This window comes from Pezoporus flaviventris, unplaced genomic scaffold (genome assembly GCF_033815535.1).
Source record: "Pezoporus flaviventris isolate CSIRO_AGI_PZ_B2104156 unplaced genomic scaffold, CSIRO_AGI_Pfla_v1 ptg000029l, whole genome shotgun sequence".
Lineage (NCBI taxonomy): Eukaryota > Metazoa > Chordata > Aves > Psittaciformes > Psittacidae > Pezoporus > Pezoporus flaviventris.
Window position 1 is genome coordinate 10,573,097 of NW_026892577.1, and position 18,930 is coordinate 10,592,026.

Consider the following 18,930-nt stretch of genomic DNA (forward strand, 5'->3'; position numbering starts at 1 on the left):
AAAAATCCACCAGTTGCTTGGGAGATTAGGTAAAAATCAACCTGCCTGTGCTAGGCTCATGATGTCATTGAGAGGATGCATCAATACTTTTGTGAGTTAAACCCTGCGGTTTTAGCAGCACTAGTGAGTGCTTGTGTTCCTTCAGTAAATTAATATTTTCAATTTCATTGTATTGTCAGCACAGGCTCATTGATGAGTGCACAAAGAATCCTGAATCAGACTTGCACGATATCATATCAGCCTTGATAATCATATTTATTGCCTTTTTGAAAGCTTGAAGTTTCAGTCCAGATTAAGGGCTTGGCATCGCTGTTCTATGCTTCAGTAAACGGTACATGGGAAAAGCAGGCCTGTCACTTTAGAAACCACTTGTACATTGATTTGTTACGACTACCATCATTTTCCTCTCACATGGAAATAAATCTTGTGTGTTGCTATGTTTGCAAAGGCTTTTCTGAGCTTAATTGCTCTCTCTGAAGTGTTTAACTTGTATCCCTCTTCTGATGAGAATAAACCCATCCTTTATGGACTTCATAAAAAGTGGAGTGATGGTTGGAAGTATAGAGAAAATTCTGAACCCCACACAAATGTTGGTGGGTCACTCTGCAGGTGTGATAGCTTCAGTTACTGGTGGGCAGAAAGGAATCTCTTTACACTCCCAAAGCTAAACTGCTTGGGAGACATGCTAGCTGATATAACAGTAAAGAGAACAATATGAAATGCAACTATTCTTTCATACAGAAAGGATTTGATGTTGCTAGGTAAAAACTTGGATTTACTGCCTAAATTTGTGTGCAATAATTGATGTGGATGGAGTTCTAACCTGTGATGAGTATTCTGGTAAGTCATCTTGGAAGATGACTGAGATCCAAGAGGCTGTGAACAGTAGTAATTAGGAGTGTATGACTGTGGCTTAATGGCTGGAATAGGGTACCCAACCAAAGGTACTGGTGGGAAGGTTGCTGTGTGGACCTGTAAAGGAATATGTATGTTTGGCATGACAGCGTTCAGAAAAAGAACACTTCTGTCAAAAGGCTGTTCTGACTTTTCCCAAATTGTCTGTACCTGTTGCCTGCTGGTTACCTTGTCCCACCAGCTGAGCAATCACAGAAGAGTGGGGGAAAAACTGGTAGAGAGGATTTGCTTTGTAAGAGCATCTTACTGGTGTTAGTGAGAACTAAGAGTGAAGTTAGTATTTTTCTGCTAAAAGAAACATTCTTGGTTTTGTGTGGTGGTTTAACTGGGACTCCAAAACGTGACAAGTGTTTGCAGGTTTCTTGTCTAATCTGACTGTCAAACAACAGAAAACTCTTACTGTAGTAAAAGGGATAATGAGGTATGTAGGACACTTGGGATGTCTTCTCCAGGATGATTGCTTATGCAGAGCAGGAGGGAGAAGAACCTGGATTTGTTTCTTGTCCTGTAGTGAGAAAAGCAGAAGGGCTGGGAACTGGATGTGAAACGAGCTGGCATGTGGCTTTGAACACGCAGCAGACTGCTGTGTGTGGATGAGGTGGTCAGCAGTGTAGCATCCTATGTGGGACTAAGTACCAGCTACCTGTGGATACTCTGCTCTGTAGGCACAGGATGTGTGTGCATGTGGATGCAAAAGACACTCTTCATTTCTCCCTCTGGAGTTCAACTCTGTAGAACAGGCATAGACCACTAGACCCCTTAGACTGACCTCTCATCTTTCACAGGCCCTGCAATTTCTTCATGTTTCTCTTGACATTACCCCACTGATTTATGGTAAACTAAAGTACATTTTTTTTTCCAAAAAGACAGATCTGAAGACATCAGGAAATGAAAAAACCCAACATTTCCCTTGATAATTTGTTCTACTAGCTAACCACTGGCACTCTTTTCCTGTTTCTTATTACTCATTTCAGTCTGTCTGGTTTCTGATCCAAAACAGTAGTTCCTGTTATAGATATTGCAAGTAAATCAAAATGCCCCTAGAATAGTACCTGCTTTCTTTGCAGAATGTGGGGTATGGTAATTAAATCTCTTCAATCTGTATTGCTGTAATGCAGCAGGGCAGGGAGCTGGTTCTGTTGAAATATATAAACTTTCTCCCTGTTGCCTCTGGATTACTATCAGTTTGCAGTCTGCTCGCCATAGGGCTGTATGGATGTCTGGTGCTATGGTGAGGAGAAGGCTGGAAGTGTTCCAGGTGAGATGGTGTTGCAGCAGAGTCCCTTATCGGGGATCAAGCTGCCACCGAAGCCTTCTGCTGAGGGATGCTTTTCCAGTCCTCAAAAGAAAAGCAGGAAGGCTGCAGTGTCTAACACAACCAATCTTGTCTTTAGTGCTACATAAGAAGCAATAACAAGTTATCAATAAAAATGAAGCAATCAAGGCTTCTCGAGTGTGTGAGAGTGAAAAATGTCTTCCTTGCCTGACAAGAAAATGGTTTTGCTTCCGTGCCTTTAAAGGGCCACAGCTGCTCGCTCTGAGGGCAGAAATATAGGAAGAGCAAGTGCATAGTGCAGATGTACACCCTGTCCCTCTTGAAGGGCTTGGCTGATGGGGAGAAACTGTCTGAGATAAATATTTCTGCCAAGACCAACCTAACTGAGGCAAAGGTAAATTAACTTACAGGAATTCCGTTAAATTAAAGCACAGATGAGCTTGACCTATTGGTGGGAAAATACAGGAAGATCTTTGTTTCTACACACACACACACTCATTTTAGTCAAAACAATCTGGGTTAGCAAAAATGCTTATTAAAAAGCCAGGAAAAGCTGCTTTGATGGAAATGGGTGAAGGTGTGCTTACAGGAGAGCTGGGGTAGTGGCAGTCTTCAGCAGAGGGCAGAGAGCAATGAAACTGATTGGATTGATTAGAGTCTTATCCTTACAAGTTAAACTCTTCCCTAAGAAGGAATTAAAGAAAATTCCTTTGGACCAGCTGAATACATACTAAGTTATAACCATTTCTTACATTACTGTATCTGATTTAATGAAGCTGTAAATGTTTCATGCTTTGTATGACTCCCCATCTCCTAGTTTCAATATAAGGAATGTTTTCTAGGCGAGTTCATCCCGTATCATGTTTTGTATATTAAAAAAGCTAATTTTTTTTTCAAGACTATTGTAGGAAAACAAAGGTTTTAAAGTGCTTCTCATTCCTATATAAGCAAGATTATTAAAATGCTAACAATTACAAGAGAGGATATCCAGATAAGCAAACTCAGCCTGTTGAAAATACTAACCTTGCAGCTAGAAACGGAGTTTCTAAGGTTTAAAATGTCAATGGGGGTTTTAGAAGGTCACTCATATTTCTCAAGGTTTATTTTGAAACCATACATCGTAGCTCAGGGTTTGACTGTGGATCAGCACTGACTGTATATGTAGATGCCAGAGACAACAGCTCATCGTTACATGGCAGATAAGCTACTGAGGAAAATACCTGTGGGTGTCCCAGGGTGGGTTCCCAGTGTGACTCTGAAATCAGGTAGAACCAGGTGTGATTGGAAGCAGGATGCCGTAGTGGAGGGAGTCTATTGTGATGAAAACGTGAAGTAGAGCATGGTGGGGAGGTGACGCACCCCCCATCGGATATCTTTCCTCTTTAGCCAAGCTGGAGATACTGATTGTAGGAATTGAACAGTAAAAAGAAGCAGGTGAGGAACAATCCAAGAATTGATTTATTTATTTATTTTTTTTAATTTCCTGACAATATACTGGAAGATCCTTGTGGAGAAATGGCTTCTTGCAAGATCATTGACAATTCTTCCAAATCTAGGTCCTAGAGGGTCAGGAAGCAGAACTGCAGCCAGCTACCCAGCTGCTGCTGCTGCCAAAGTGGATGCCTGCTGCACCCTTAAGAGAAACATACTAAAACTTCAATATTGGTTTGTTTTCAATCCAGAGAGAAGATGGTGCAAGGCCCTGGTCCTGGCTTGTCAGGCTAGTTATCAGCTTGCTATGAGAACTGTGTGGAGCACCTGGGATCAGGTGCTGTTTATTATGATTCCCAGTTAAAGTGTGAGATAGTAGCAAAGGCTTTGAAAATACAGTCATGGGTTGAAAGCAGAGAAGAGAGAATCATAAACAACTTATGACTGAAAAAGTGTAGCCTTGAGAGCTGGGAAAAGACTGCTTTTGCCTCAGGGAAGGAAGAAGCTGCTTAGCAAAGGGAGGGGGAACAAACCTAGGCAGGGATGCGATAAAAGCATGTGCCAGAGTCTGGGAAAGTAACCTCTCTTCCCTAGGAGCCTTGCAGCATTCTCTTCAGAGGCAGACACCAAGGGCTGGCCACTAGTGAGAACTTCAACAGGTTTAGCAGGATGGGCTGCGGATTGAAGAAGCACCTACTTCAGTTTTGACTGTCCTTGTGGAAAAGCTCTGGGGCCTAAAAACATATGTCTTAGACCATCACAGGTTCTATTTGCCAGTACTGATTGCACATGTACTGAACGCTCACAGCTGATTTAGGATAAAGAACTGTCTGGTTTGAATACATGATACTCACGTGGATCATCAAGGGGGCTTGGACAAGATCTTCAAATGTCCCTTACAATCCATTCTATGTTTAAGAACTAATATGTACTGATAATAGTATGAGAATTATTGGCATGAAGATTGTCCTCAATGAATGCCAATGTAATGAAGTTATTTTAAAGCTTAAAATTGGTATGATTTATCAGTCTAAGTACTCCTGTCACAGTGATCCACTTCCCTCAAGGCTGTCTGTATATCCAGTTGCAACCACATGTCTGCACTTGCTCATCAGCATGCATTTGGCTGCATCCTGCCCAGTGGGAGGGTGAAGCAGAAGAGATGAAGGAGTTAAAGACAATAATTACAATCATAAAGGAAGCGAGGCTTCATTACTTCAGCTACTCAGGGCATACTTGGCTTGTATCAGAGCTTTAGGGTACTTTTTAGCACCTACAGAATACTAAATTTGTAGGAGTGCAGAATTCTAAATTTCTAAAAGCAGTTCTGGGCCTATATTCTGTTTGCAAGGTGTCTGGATGGAGGCAGCTGCCTCCATGTTTATTTCAAGTCCTGCCTCTAAGCATCCCAAGATTTAAGTGTGCACCTTTTCTTCACTGTTTGGCTTACCAATGTAACTTAAGGTTCCACTATGCCTGAAGGTACCCAAGATTTGTGAAAAGCAGGTTGATTTCTTTGAATGATGTGTTGCAGTTAGCTCCCTGATTACCCTGTGACTTGGTCACTAGCATTTATATTTACATATAACTGCTCTAATGGGTGACTCCAACTAGCATACCTGAAACAACCTTCAAACTACCCATCTGAGAAATCCCTAACAATGTAGCCCTGCAAAACAGAATCTGATGAGGTATATTTGCCTATGTGAGCCCGTACCATATACATTTAGGAACCTGTCTGCCTTGACATGTGGTCTGCAAAACTGATATAGGGGTTTTGAATAAATTTCACCAGTTCCTGGCCATCTGTATCAATACTGTGCTTACTTGTACTCAGGTGAGTTTCTAAGGGCTTGCTGCAAGGAAAGAAGGCTTTATTGGCTAAAGTTTTACAGGACCCTGCCCAGTGTCTGAGGGGATTCAGTGTTTTCATTCAGTCTATTTAATGGTGTAAAAGGTATACTTTGTGAAGCATGTTTGTTAAACTACTGTGAATCTGGGAGGGATGGTGAGCACTGGAGAGCAGGGCTGGAAAAAGTAATCTTGAGAAAGTCTCAGGAATGGAATAAGGAATGGTACAGAGGATTGCAGTGAGTTAAAGGAATGAGCTGCCAGACTGTCAGTTAGAGAACTACTATTCAGCAACAGGTCTGCCAGAAATGATCTGCAGGTTATAGCAAACCACTACTGGAGGGAGGGAGGGAAGAGAGGGATGTGGGGTGGGAAATCCCCCCTCCTGTATGAGGGGCAGTTTATCCTCCAGGTATGGGGATAGATACTTCAGCTCTACATGGGGTCAATGTGGGAGCATTGCACACAGGTTTGCACTTTGCTCTTCAGGAAAGCTGTGAATCACTCGAGGGAATTCAGAGGAGAGCAATTAGTGGTGTGCTGTAGCAATAACTGATCTTTCTTAGGTGGAAATTGCTCTAGCCAACCCTATGTGCTGCCCAGTTTTTTGCGTTTCTAGCAGGGATTTGGCTTCAGATCCGAAAAGGCTTATGACTCTGCTATCTGATACAGGCCAGTGTGGGGGAGCTTGCTGGAGTGCTAAACTAGGGGGGTGTAGAAAAACGTACTCCAGGAAGATGAGGCATAGGCTGCACTCACTGCCCTATGCCTGTAAAAAAAAAAAAAAATCATGTCATAAGATTTAGTGGGAATCTTTATGAAATGGGAAGTTTGGTTTAAAGAAAACTTATTTCACTCACTCATTGACACACATTTCATTCACATTTTCACACCCACATACTCATGGGCTCCAAGACATATGTCAAAGCTTACAAGGATCACTTATGTAACACACAAAGGATGAGATACTGGCTCCAAATCCTTGCTCCACCTTTTAGGTTCCTCTTGATCATGCTAGATCTACTTTTTGAGGTGGCTTGAACCAATTTTTGAAAGCTCTTATACTCCCTTAAGAAGCCAGAAAGTTACTGCCATGAATTTTTTCCCCTTAAGAATCTTGCTTCTTTCTCCAATATTCTTAGACAAGGTGGCTGCCCATTGTCTCTGTTTCATTTTGAGTATCCTTACGGCGAGTTTGCCTTCCTGTTAGGACTGCAGAAAGCAGTGGCACAACCTTGTCACCATCCTTCTGTTATTGGAGCACAGGTCTCCTGATAAGTTCTTTCTGCTGTGGCTATATCAGAGCACAGGTTTCATGATGCAAACATCTCATCCATCAGTGTTTCAGTTTGATCGCTGTTGATCATGTTCTTGGTTGTCAGTACAAGACATTCTTCCAGCCCTTGCTTGATTAATAGCTTTTGCTGGTGCTTTCCTTCGCAACAACATTAGTATTGCTGCTACGAATCTCTGCATTTCTATCTGAATGTCAGCCTTCCTTGGCTGAATGTGGTGGACTGTGATGTAGCATTTTGTAGCTGAGAAATGGCTCTTAGAACTGGTGTAGGAGGAAGCAGTCCCTTCACAGGCTGTCCACAAAGCTTGCTCAGACTCAGAACACTGACAGACTCTGAATTAATGGAAATGCAACCTCTAAGTGCTAAGCAAGTGTTGACTTTTCCAGTTTAAGTGCCCCTAACTAATTGTTCTACTAGGGTAATTATGTCTGTTTTCTGAAAACCAGCTGATATCCCAGCCCTATTTGTGATAGCAGCAGAAATAAAATCCAAACCAAGACTTGATAACTGCACAGATCTCACAGCCCAGCTTGTTGGCCTAAACTTTTTTTCTGTTGACATCTAACTCTTTCCTGCTTTTCCAAAGCCTGTCCCTCTCATACCAAGCCATGATGACGCCATCCACAAGGCTTCTTCCCCACTGAAGTAACAACTGTGCAGTACTCTTCTTCTTCTAGGTGAAATGCTTGGTTCTGCAGACATTGCTGGTTACTAAAGAAGAAGTCCTTTAAAAAAGATTTGCTAGTACTTGCCACTTTTGATATACTGGCCTTCCATTTGTTCACTCACAGACATGGAACTTGGATAAAAATAGCAGCAAGTCAGTTTAAGGGGTTTCACTGACTGAGTGCATGTCTTGATTTTGAAATATAACAGTGTTTGCTCATTTTGGCCAGACATCAAATGTCCTGTCTCTGCTTACTTTTGATGGAGGCTGTGACTCTCAGTTCTCCTGTCCCAGCAGGCATTTCCCAATTAATTACTTTGAAGGCTGAACAACCTCCAGCTTCATTTGATCTCTGATTGCAAGAGAAAAATATTTGAGGCTAATGCAGGGATTCCCTCAGTCTTTGGAAAAGACTTTTTTAAGAGTTTGGTCACAGCAGAACATTGAGTGGAGGAAGGGCAGAGGGACCTGGTAACTTGATTAGCTAACTGGACTTACCAACTGAAATTTCTATGCATGTTATACTGAAAATAATGTGTTCATGTTGTGGAGAAAAAAGCCAGAGAAACATTGATAAGCTGTTGAAGAAAACATCTTTCCCTTGACTGGTGGCAGTTGAGGACTGCCCCTCAATGTTATTTGGTTTTGTTTGACCTTGTGTGATTAATCTTTGCAGAAACAATCAGCGATTAACAGGAGGTTTACAAGACTATAGCACTGCTCTTCTCCAAGAGGCAGCCTGCACAGAAAGGGATCAGCAAGGACAGGAATTTGCTTTGGTGAATGTTAACATGATAAATGCCTGCTGAAGAAGCCAAAGGTGAAGGCCACTTCCATTTTTAATTTGGTTAAGATGTAAACCAGGCTACTTCTAGTGGTGGTGACAGAGGAATTTTGTGTGTGTGGTTATATGGTTCTTGTCTATGCAGTTTGAGAGTCTTGGCACTCACAATTCTGGAAGGCTTGAATAATTAAAAGGTAGGGTATAGGAGAAGAATACGGGAAACTTAACTGACCTACACCGATTCAAAGTTTTCTTTGAAAATGATTGTGGGACTGGGTATGTATGTCAGGAAACTGGTTAGTGTGTGTTAAAGGTGATTATTAAATGTGTATTAATTTAGTAGAAATATTGACGTACACTTAGCCCTGACAGATGATACTTTCTGCACGTCCTCTCGACACATCAGTGCAATGCTTTGTCCAGTCAAAAGATGGAGCTAGTGTGTTAGGTGAGCTCCTGGTTAGGGATGCCAATTCCCTAGGTGAAACAGGCTTTGTAAGAGGAGCAGATACTTCCCAATCATGAAATGCGAAACCCCTCCACTGATGAAACTATAATTGCAGTTGAAACAGATACCATAAATGTTCTCTCCAGATGTTCACCTAAATGAAAATGCAGTCTACTCCTCCGTGAGCTGCATGACAAGATATTAGCGTCTGCTTGGTAAAGGAGGTGTAAATTAGTTCCTGGAATGCTCAGTAGGGATTTTGCTGAGCATCTGATCTGATAACACCTGGGAATTAGTGGGAAAGGGAGAGGTTCTCCAGAAAGATGGAAGAAAAGAAAACTGGGAATGCCAGGGAATGTCTGTATCTGAACTGTACTGTAATTTGTGGCTGTGCTGAAACCACACAGCAAATTGGTAGTGAAGGAAACAGAGCAGCCGAGGCAGGCAGAGAGAGGAAGCTGGGTGTGGAGGTGCCTGGAAAAGTAGTACATCAACTTGATGAGTTTACACAGGCTTAGCTCAGACATGCTTGTGTGAGCTGTAATGATGCTTCTAGCTATATGCTCAGGTATACAGCTCAGTCAGAGGAAGCCAGCCTAAATCTAAAGAAAACATTCTTGTTCTGTTTCCATGAACGAGTGGTTTTCTACTTGAAAAACAAACAAACAGTGTAGCACCCGGTGTAGTCCCCTTTACATTTTCAGTGCAAAAAGTAATAGCTGCCTATATCAGAACACTCCCACATCTGTGGGTTTTATCCCTTCCACCAGCTCCACAACTTTTTGCAGTATCTATGTTCTCCCAGGAAAATCAACGGAAAATCTTCTAAACTTTTCCTGTCTCTATCCATTCCTTGCCATATACACATTCAAATGTCATCTTTTTTTTCTGTTACTTCCTAGCTTTCCTTTTATCTGCCACATAAAATGATATATAAATGGATTCTGAGACAAAGCCAGTCTTCGCTTCCTGCACTTCCATCTCTGCTATTGCATGAGTAAAGCAAAGCAATGCTGTGAAGGACAGAAAAACTCATTATAGCTGTTAGCTGAAATAAGGTGAAGCTTGAAAGCATGACTAATAAACACCTAGGTAAGACTAGCTGTAGCCATCAAACATCACCTGTACAACATGTTGTACACCTGTACAACACCTGTGGTAGCATATGATGATAGTGTCTGGGATATAAAGCATGAACTGTTAGTAGCTAAGCATTAGGTATAGCTTGAAAGCATGATTAAAGCATGTGTAATGAAAATAATTGGTGGAAAAATGTTTGGTAGAAGAGGATCACAAGCAGGAAAATGCACCATGCAATGTGGAACGAATTGTTTAGATGTCTATAAAAGAAAATGATGGATGAGAATCATTTGGGTGCTGAGGAACTGAGGTTCCCCCCAGCGTGCATTATTATATTGCCAACACAGCCCATAGTAATTCCTGCTACTGAAATAAAACATGCATGAACAGAGTGGTGGCATGCTAATCTTTGTAGGGAAGCAGTGTTCTGGAAGATCCAGGTTTGGAGATGGATTTGGGAATCTATGCTGCAGATTGTGGCCAACTGTGTTCACAGTGGTTGGTGGGAGAGAGCTGCCTGTGCTGTGCATAGGAGGAACAGCCTACAGTGTACCTGGAGCATTTGTGTCTCAAATCCCCCTTGTGAATTGGAACAGGCTCTACAGGTACATCTAGATGCATATGAATGGAGAAATAGTTATCAGAAAGCAAGAAACTGGAAAGAGGAAAAATACATGCTGAGAGGTAATGTGCAAAAGTGTCTCAAAAAAGTGTCCCAATGTGCAAAAGTGGTAAGCTCCAGAGCCGGGAGATCCTGCTGAATCCACAGAAACTGATGATCCTAGGACATAGTCAGATGAATCTCTACAAGGCCACCAGCACACATGCATCAACAATGGTTTTGTAACCGGGGCACATCCAAGAAGAGGGTGGTGGTTAGATGCTGACAATGATTACAGGATTACATGTGCATCTGCAGAAACAGATGGACTTCCTGAGCATTGATCCTGGCTCATTGAGTATGAGCCTCTGTATCTGAGAAAACCATTCTGGTCAGCTTCTCCTTCCCTTCTTGGTAATGAAGGGTGTTTGCATGTGTGTGAATCATGAAGAATAATTAAATTTACTGTCTGGAGAGTGATCTGCTATTAATAAGTCTACTAAAACAACTTAATAAAATGAATGCTAAACAAATATTGGCTGATCTGTTTCTCCACTAACTTGATCCTGTCTCAGGGAAAAGGCAATTTACAACTCTTAAACTCCAAGGGGAGAAAACTTTTGATACCTGTCTTTGCCCTTACCTGTCACTCCCTGTGGTTCCTTAGACAAATCTTCCTTTTGCAGCCTCATTTACTTGTGTTGCTTCTGTTCTTGTACTTAATGTTCTAGGGGAGTTTCACAGTCCTCTGCCACTTCAAAAAACTATCTTCTATTTTCACTCTGATTCTCTTCAGGTAGCACAAGGTCAATGATTTTGAACGGCTTACACTTTTGCTGTGCTGTGGAAATGAACAGACATTATGAGATAGGAGGTCCCTAGAACTTAAAAAAAAATGTGGTCAGGGTATTTGATCTGGCGCTTTGCAACTGTCATGTTATAAAGTGGATGGAGGTTCATGGCTTATGATGGCCATCCATGGGCAATGTCCTGTGTGTCATATGCTGTGTGACTCCTTTGTTTAGGCCAGGGCTACAAATCACCCCGTGGAAAACTGTATTCTTATCACGACTTGTTTGAAGAAGAAGTTTGAGTTAATGGTTGAACACAGGTTATAGCCTCTTCTGGCAGCTGAGGGTGGTCTCATAGCTGTGAGTGTCTGATGTCCCATATACCCAAGCATACTTCTCCATGACTGATCTGCTGGTGTTTTGTGCATCAGCCGTGCACGGCCACTCCGGTTGTTCCTTTGCACCAGGGCAGAAAAGACTAACACAGGCGGTGGCTGCAGTCGCTGGGAGGGATGGAAACTGGAGTGTGTGTCTAAGAAGGTCATTTCTGCCAGAAGATCAGGTATCTATTATCTCCACAGAACCCCTTGGGTGAGGGATCTACAGGGGGAAGGAACAACCTTCTTCCTCTCCTAAAATCAAATCTGAGGTATTAACTATCTCTCGGGCTCCTGAAATTGAAAGCAAACCAAAACGGTTCAGGAAACTGATGTGTTGGGTTTTTTGTTCATCGGGTTAATTTTCCGGTATAATTTCAGCTGCCATTTCAAGACCTCAGAAATCCTTTGCTTTTAAAGTACAGTAATTCTGCAGTAATGGTGGTCTTCTAGAAGAAAAGCTGAAAGTAGTGATGTATTTAGATGAAAACTGGACAATCCTGAAGTCCAGCTGTGCTTTCAAAAGCCTAAAGACAATTTCTTAGAAATGGTGCTTTGATTTTGCTTCTTTTCTTTGACAAAAGCCTATATGCCCTTTCAGATTTGGGGCTTTTAACTCCATTTAAAACACTTAATTATTATAATAAAGATTACATGGTGGTGACTGATAAGTTTCAGATGGGCTGTGGCCAAATCACAGCTCTTCATCATGCTGTAGCTGTGCTGTGGGCAACCCGTTTCCCAGTGGATATTGCTTAAAAGCTCTGCACTCTGGGATGCTTCCTGCATTTGCTTGAAAGTGAAAGTATGAGTCATTCTGGAAGGCAATTAAGGAACATATGAAATAAATAGCAAAGAATGACTTGCATAAAATCCCAAGCATAATTCCAGATCTACTTGGAAAACTGTATCAAGTTTCCCAGATTTGTATTTTTTTCCAAGTTTCTGGTTATTTGTGGGTATTCAGACTGTGCAATGGAAAGACTGTTATGACTGAAAATCAGTAGCATAGAATTGAGCAGGAGGCAAATGGTTTTCCAACCTCTTTGAAGCAAAGCATGAGGTAAGTGTCTTCTAACTTTTGCTTCATTTTGACGAAGGGGATAATAAGCAGTGGAGTGCTTCCAAATTGCCAGGGAAAGTAAGATTTCCTCTTTCTTGGGCATAATTGGTATCTGTAGTGATAGGAATTATTCTAATTAAAATCACTTCAAAAAGTAGTTTGAGAGATATGATTACTTACTGATAGTTATACTTCTGGGCCTATTGATTCCTGTTGCCTATTTATTTGTAATTAGGGACTGCTGTAGGGCATGCATTAATTTAAACAGTAGTATGTGCACACAACAATCCTGCTGGGAGGTGTAGGGGTGGGAGAAATCAAACCACAAACAAGATGATACCATTACAGTTGTTGCACCTTTTTCTTACTTTCCCCACAGACCTCAGTGCCACAATACCTTACCTTCTGCAGTGATGTATTTCAGTCACTTACCATAAGCAGGTTATTACAACCAAATTATTACTTAGGTAATTACTACTTTTTTACCCTTGCTGTCTGCTCCAACTACTTCATCTTGACATCAACAGTGCTGGAACTGGCGTTTCTGTTGAAGCTGCCTGGTGTCTGCATTTTCTGCAAACTTACCAATGCATTCTGTATCTGACGCTTTTGTTGTCCTTTGTAACTGTTTACATCTCCAGGTCACATAACTGTAAAAATGCCTCTAGGTCTATTGAAATTGAAGTGTTAAAACCTTAACTGAAAGGTAAAGCACATGTTTCTATTACTTACATTTCATGTGCTCCTTCAATGTGACATAGCAATGTCTGGAATTTCTGGCTGACCCTGGGCATGAAACTTTGCTTTAACACTTACAGTAATTCAACTGCACACTTGTGTCTTTTCAAGCAAATCTATGTGACAGCAAGTCCAACTGTTCTTCATTGTTATTCAAGGAAGTTACACAACTGCTGTCCATATTTATGCTTGGTGGGTGGTGGGTTTTGAGGTGTGTTCTCAAGCAGTGAGATCCTCCCCTGGCAGGTTTCTTACAAACCTAAGGGTCAGAGACTGTCCCTGGTGCAGAGAGCTTGCAGCTGAGGACAGAATGTGTGCAAGATGGGTTAAAGCAAGAAAGATGAAAGGTACATGATGTGATAGCAGGCGATGTTGTACTCTTGAGGTTGGGTTTAAGACATCATAAACTACAGAGATGACAGCTTTTGACAAACAGACTGAGAAATAGGGCAGGATGAAAGGAGGTGGTTTGCGGTGCAAAGTACATCAGACTTGGACACTTCATGTGCTAAAATAGCTATTTCCTATTTTCACTTGTGCTTTCAGTTTTGTATTGCTGTCACTTCTGCTTTGCAGACTTTCCCTAGCCAGCCTACCACCGGTATGGCACAGAGAGAGACACCAGATGAGTCAGTCCTTTCCCTTTGAGTGAATTAGCTCCTGGTGTTTCTGGGTCCAGGTAAAACATCAGAAGAGTGGCCTTGGTCTTAGGCAAAGTGCTATGCAAAGCTTCAAACAAAATCCTTGCCAAACCCCAACAAAACCTGTTGTAGCATAAACTGTCCCAGATAACTTTCAGGGCACTGTTGTGTTATCTCTTTATTTCTGCAGACCAAGGGCAGGATGTAGCTTCTATCTGTGTACAGAGTCTGCTTTTAACTGTTACAGCAGCTAGTGTGGACACATTCTGATACCGCTAAGTTTTAGGCGACTAATTACCCAAGTATGCACAGCACATTGTGGGTAGCAGTACTGAGGTGCTCTAAACTTGCAGACCTGGTTCTTCAGGTTGTCTAGTCCAAGTTTTTGACCCGGGAGCACAATGTTTGAGACACAACAGTGGAAGCACACAGCGCAATTGCACAAAGGATATGTTTTGTGCGGGGGTTAACCTAAGGTATGCAGTTTGTGCAGCAGACTGAGTAGGAAGGCACAGGTCTGCGTGCTGTTTTGGTGGCAATGTGGGTGATTTCAGGCAAGTTACTCCTTCCTTAACTTTGCAAAGATGCAACTTTATCAAGCGGCCACGGTGACGGATGCGCGCTCCGGATTTCCTCACACCTGTACCACAAGCTCCACAGCCTGCAGCCCGCTGCCTGTCCCAGGCCGCTCTCCTCACAGGACACCTCTGCTCGTGGAGGAATCCCCTCCCTGACGCGAGGCTGCCCGGGTCGCGTCTAGCTCAGGCCCGACCGCCCCAGTCCGTTGGTCTCGGTGGAGCGGCTCAGCCGCGCCCATAAGGGACCCGGGCGGTGCCTCACGGTCGGGCGCGGGGTGGGGCCCACCCCTCACTCACCAATCAGAGAGCGCGAATGGGGTGGGAGGGGGCGAGCGGCACAAGACCAAGGCGCCAAAGAGCCGTTGCTCTACCGGCCGCAGAAGGACGTTCCCACCTCCCGCTCTCCTCGAGACCAATCACGGCCGCGCCCCGTCCACCGGTCCCGCCCCCCCGGGGAGAAAGAACCAATGGGAGGCTAGACTCCTTCAGCCGCTCAGCCAATCAGCGACGGAGCTCGGGGGAGGAAAAAAAAGCCACCGCAAAAAAACGGCCACAGCGGCCGCCTTCCGGTGCAGCCCCCGGAGGTGAGGGTCGCTCCGGCCGCCGGGCTTTGCTATGGTGCTGGAAGCCGTCGGTCTCGGCGTTCCTCTGAGCTCCGCGGGGCCAGCTGGGCGACCCGCGTCATGACCTGGCCGCTCGGTGTGGGCGTGCCCGTCATCAAGTCCCGACGCCATTTTACGCCAGAGGCCGCGACCAGAGAGACGTCTCAAGATTTAAGGTAGCGGCGGGGAGCGGCTGAGGGGCGGGCGGGACGGCGGGAGGCGGTGGCGGCCGCCGACAGGTACCGCGGCCGGAGGCAAATAACGTGCCCGCCCAGCGGGATGCCGCTGGGCTCCCGGCGTGCACCTCGCCGGCCGGAGCGCGAGGGGAGCTCCCGGCGTGCCCCGCGCCTCCAGCAGGGGGCGCCCCTCCGGGGGGGCTCCCGGCGTGCCCCGCGGAGTCGGCGGGGGTGTTACGGTCGGGGTCCGGGGCGCGTTGCTGGCGGTGGAGGAGCTCCCTGCTCCAGCCTTTCAGTCCCGGCCAAGCCTGGCAGGTGGGGTGTAAGACTGTCAGGGAGCACGGTGGTGTGCCAGCCGCGGGACGGCTGGTGCCCTCCTCCTCCGTTAGTGCGCGGCTGACTGTTATATCCCTGAGGTGGTTGCCCTTGTTTTTAGGTGGTGCCGGTAGTTTGTTGGCCGAGATGAAAGGGGTCTGATAGCCAGGCGGCCTGCAGCATGCAGAGAAACTGAAAAAAATCCCTGTCTGGCAGAGTACTGACAGACATCTTCCGCACATGTTTCAAAATATGTGTAGTATACATCTTCCTGTCTTACTTGTCGGTGTTTGTTAGCAGTCTGCTGTGGATCTCGGCAAGTTTCAGCAGTTCCGCTTTAAAGAGGGAACTTAAGTTGTCACTGATTCAGATTTCAAACTGGTTCCAGCTGTGAACTGTACTGATAACAATGCTAGAGGACAAGGTCAAAGGTCACCAGTGAAGGCAGTGGGAGGCAGTGTCATAATTTTCTTATGCCATTAGCGGTGTTTTATTCATTTCAGCTGATGCTCTTTTTTGATAGCACTGACATTTGAAGGAAGGTGGAAGTTCAGCTCCTCTTCTGTGTTGTTTCTCACCCGAGGAAGTGGAACTAATCTTTAGTTTTGCTGTGGTTGTATAAGAGTCTTGTGGTCTGAAAGACTGTGGTTTTGTGTGTGACTTTCTGTTCTGAGTTGTTTTGTTGTTTTTGTCTTTGGTTGTTTTGGTTTGTTGGTTTTTAATTCTGTGATGCTTTTCAAGATGCTCCATTTCATCAAAGATGTAGCAACATTTAGTAGTTCATTTCTTTGTTGCTTGCCTTTGCTTTCTCTGAGCTGTTTTAGTGTTTCTAGCACAGGTTTTTAAAAGTAGAGGTTTTATCCAAGCAGAGATAATCACTGATATGGGTGTAAATACTAATTACTATTAAAGTATACAAGGATGCTGGAGAAGGACTCTTCATTAGGGACTGTAGCAATAGGACAAGGGGTGATGGGCTCAAACTAAAGTAGGGGAAGTTCAGGTTAGATACAAGAAAGCTCTTTACAGTGAGGGTGGTGAGAAACTGGAATGGGTTGCCTAAGGAAGTTGTGAATGCTCCACCCCTGCAGTGTTCAAGGCTGAATTGGACGGAGCCATGGGTGACATAGTTTAGTGCGATGTGCTCCTACCTATGGCAGGGGGGTTGGAACTAAATGTTCTTCAGGTCCTTTTCAAATCTAACCATTCTATGATTTTATACTCAGGGATTTCTCTCTTTACACAAGTGGAAAAATTTCCTCCCTCCCTCTTTCATGCAGGTTGTGCCCTCAATTTTGAAAGATCTGGAAGGATCCTGCCATCTCCCAGCTAGGTAGCTTTTTCTTTTTTTTCCTCAAGTGAGATCATATTTATGGGTTTTGCCTTTTCTTCTCTGTGTTTTTTAAGTGTCCCTGGTGTCTCACTGAAAATGAGATTTCACAAAAAAACAGTTCACCAGTTTTTAGTGGGGATGAATATCTTTTGCTGAATTTATTTATTTTGCTAAAAAGTGCTAACCAGAGCTATGTAGTGGTTGACAAAGATATATGAAACAACTGTGACTTTCGTGTCAGGTTAAAAAGAGTGAAACCCGGTAATTGTTGTTGCTTCAGCAGTTCTTCATTCTTTTAGGGCTAATAATTTGACCTTTTATTGAAACAAGAGTGGAAATTCTTTCATGAATAGTTTGTGAACAGTTATGGTCCTGTTCACACGAAAATCACAGTTCTGTTTGTACTTTAATATATATGAAGAACAGGTTGGAAAGCCCAGTACTCTCATGTTCCTTCTTGTATTTTATTGCATACTTGCTTGCTTTTTTTCTTTGTCTTTGTTTGATTTTTCTAGTCCACTTCCTTGTCTGAGATTCAGTACAGCACTCGAGAAAATATTTTGCTTTAGCTGGATAGTTCCTATCCCTTGCACTCCCCAGAAGCAGAATTACAAATGCAAAGCAGAAAATGTCAATAGATAAGCACTTTAAAACAAATAATGTAAGACAAATCACTCTTCAGTCAAGTTAAACCTATCCCAGGAAGGGTACAAAAAAAACCCTTTTAGCATCAGTGTCTCCATCCTCTCAGTTACCTTATACAAGGCTTTGTATAATTATGGAAGAAATGTTAATTTTGTTAGAAAGCTCTTGCATTAGAATGCCAGACAACAATGAGGTAGTGGATGTGGGAGGGACATTAGCAGTCCTTCAAAATCGGTGGCTGTGCAAAGAAGGAAGAAGGTAGCTGAAAGCTTTGGTTTTGTTTTTTCTTCAAGAGAAACCAAAAGAAGAAGATTCCTCTTCTTCGGAGAGGAATCTGAGAGGTAACCAAAGGTGAGATTTGGACTGCCAGCAGTGTTTGGTATTGCAGATGGGGCTTTAACCTAGAAGGGAGAAGTACAGTTGCTTAATTAGGAAAATGGAAGAGTTTTGGAAAGATGTGCAATGTAGAAAGCTGTGGCATGGCATGGTTTTGCAGATGTGAGAGCAGTCACAAGTAAGCATCAGAGGAGTGTCCTGAGGAATGCAAGACTGAAAGAGCCTTGCTGTGAGAAGGTGAGGTCAGGGTGTCAGAGGTGGTAATAACAGGGAGACTAATCAGTCAGCAACAGCAGTAATAGCAAATAAACCTGCAATTCAGCCTTTTGATTCTTCTGTTGAACTGAAATTGGAGGATGCTGGTGCTTCGGCATATGGGAAGAACAGGCATCAGATTAAGTTGGGACAGGTTGAAGATAAGTAGTTTTTCTGTTCTCTTTGGTAAGATGAAGGGACACGTGTTCCAATTACAGATGTTTTTTCATTGAGTTACAGTATTCTCAACATCAGTGCTTGCCAGTAGCCTGATTAAAGAAGTATCAATGCATCATGAACAGCTTTTTGTATTTGGGCAGGTGCTAAAAATGCAGTAGCCATGTTAGGAAATGTGAAAGTGAAAGTAACAAGCTTAGGGAAGGATTGAAAATGAAATCCAAGTTTAGTTTGAACAGTTGAAGCAGTGGGTTCTTCTGGTCTGAACTTCAGAAATTATTACCAATTCTGTGAAAGCAGTCACTTAGGGGCGCTTAGAATCTGACATAAGTAAGTTTTGCCTTTGTAATCACCGTTACATAGACAGTAACGATAGATCTTTGTTTTGGAAGGCACAAATATTACAAAAGATGGAAAAAGTTCTTAAATCTGTATTATTCTTGATTTATCATACCTTTAACTGGAAAAGACACTTCCAAAACAGGCTTAAGTATAACCTTGAAGTTTTTAATGAACTTCCTTGCTATGTGGGAGAAGATAAAGTTTAGCAAC

General features: G+C 43.3%; 1 protein-coding gene across 7 annotated transcripts in view; it reads left to right on the forward strand.

Moving 5' to 3' along the window:
- Positions 1–12,318: 12,318 nt before the first annotated feature.
- The window catches only part of SLF2 (SMC5-SMC6 complex localization factor 2), a 31,492-nt gene continuing 24,880 nt past the window's right edge, over positions 12,319–18,930 (forward strand). For 3 of the 7 annotated variants that reach the window (XM_061458885.1, XM_061458887.1, XM_061458888.1), the window contains exon 1: positions 14,930–15,317. In XM_061458885.1, coding sequence (XP_061314869.1) covers positions 15,223–15,317 — 95 coding nt within the window. In that variant the 5' untranslated portion in view covers positions 14,930–15,222. Of the gene's footprint in view, positions 12,583–14,929; positions 15,318–18,106; positions 18,184–18,930 lie in introns of those variants that run through there. The other 4 variants (XM_061458889.1, XM_061458886.1, XM_061458883.1 and 1 more) reach the window with 4 other exon arrangements.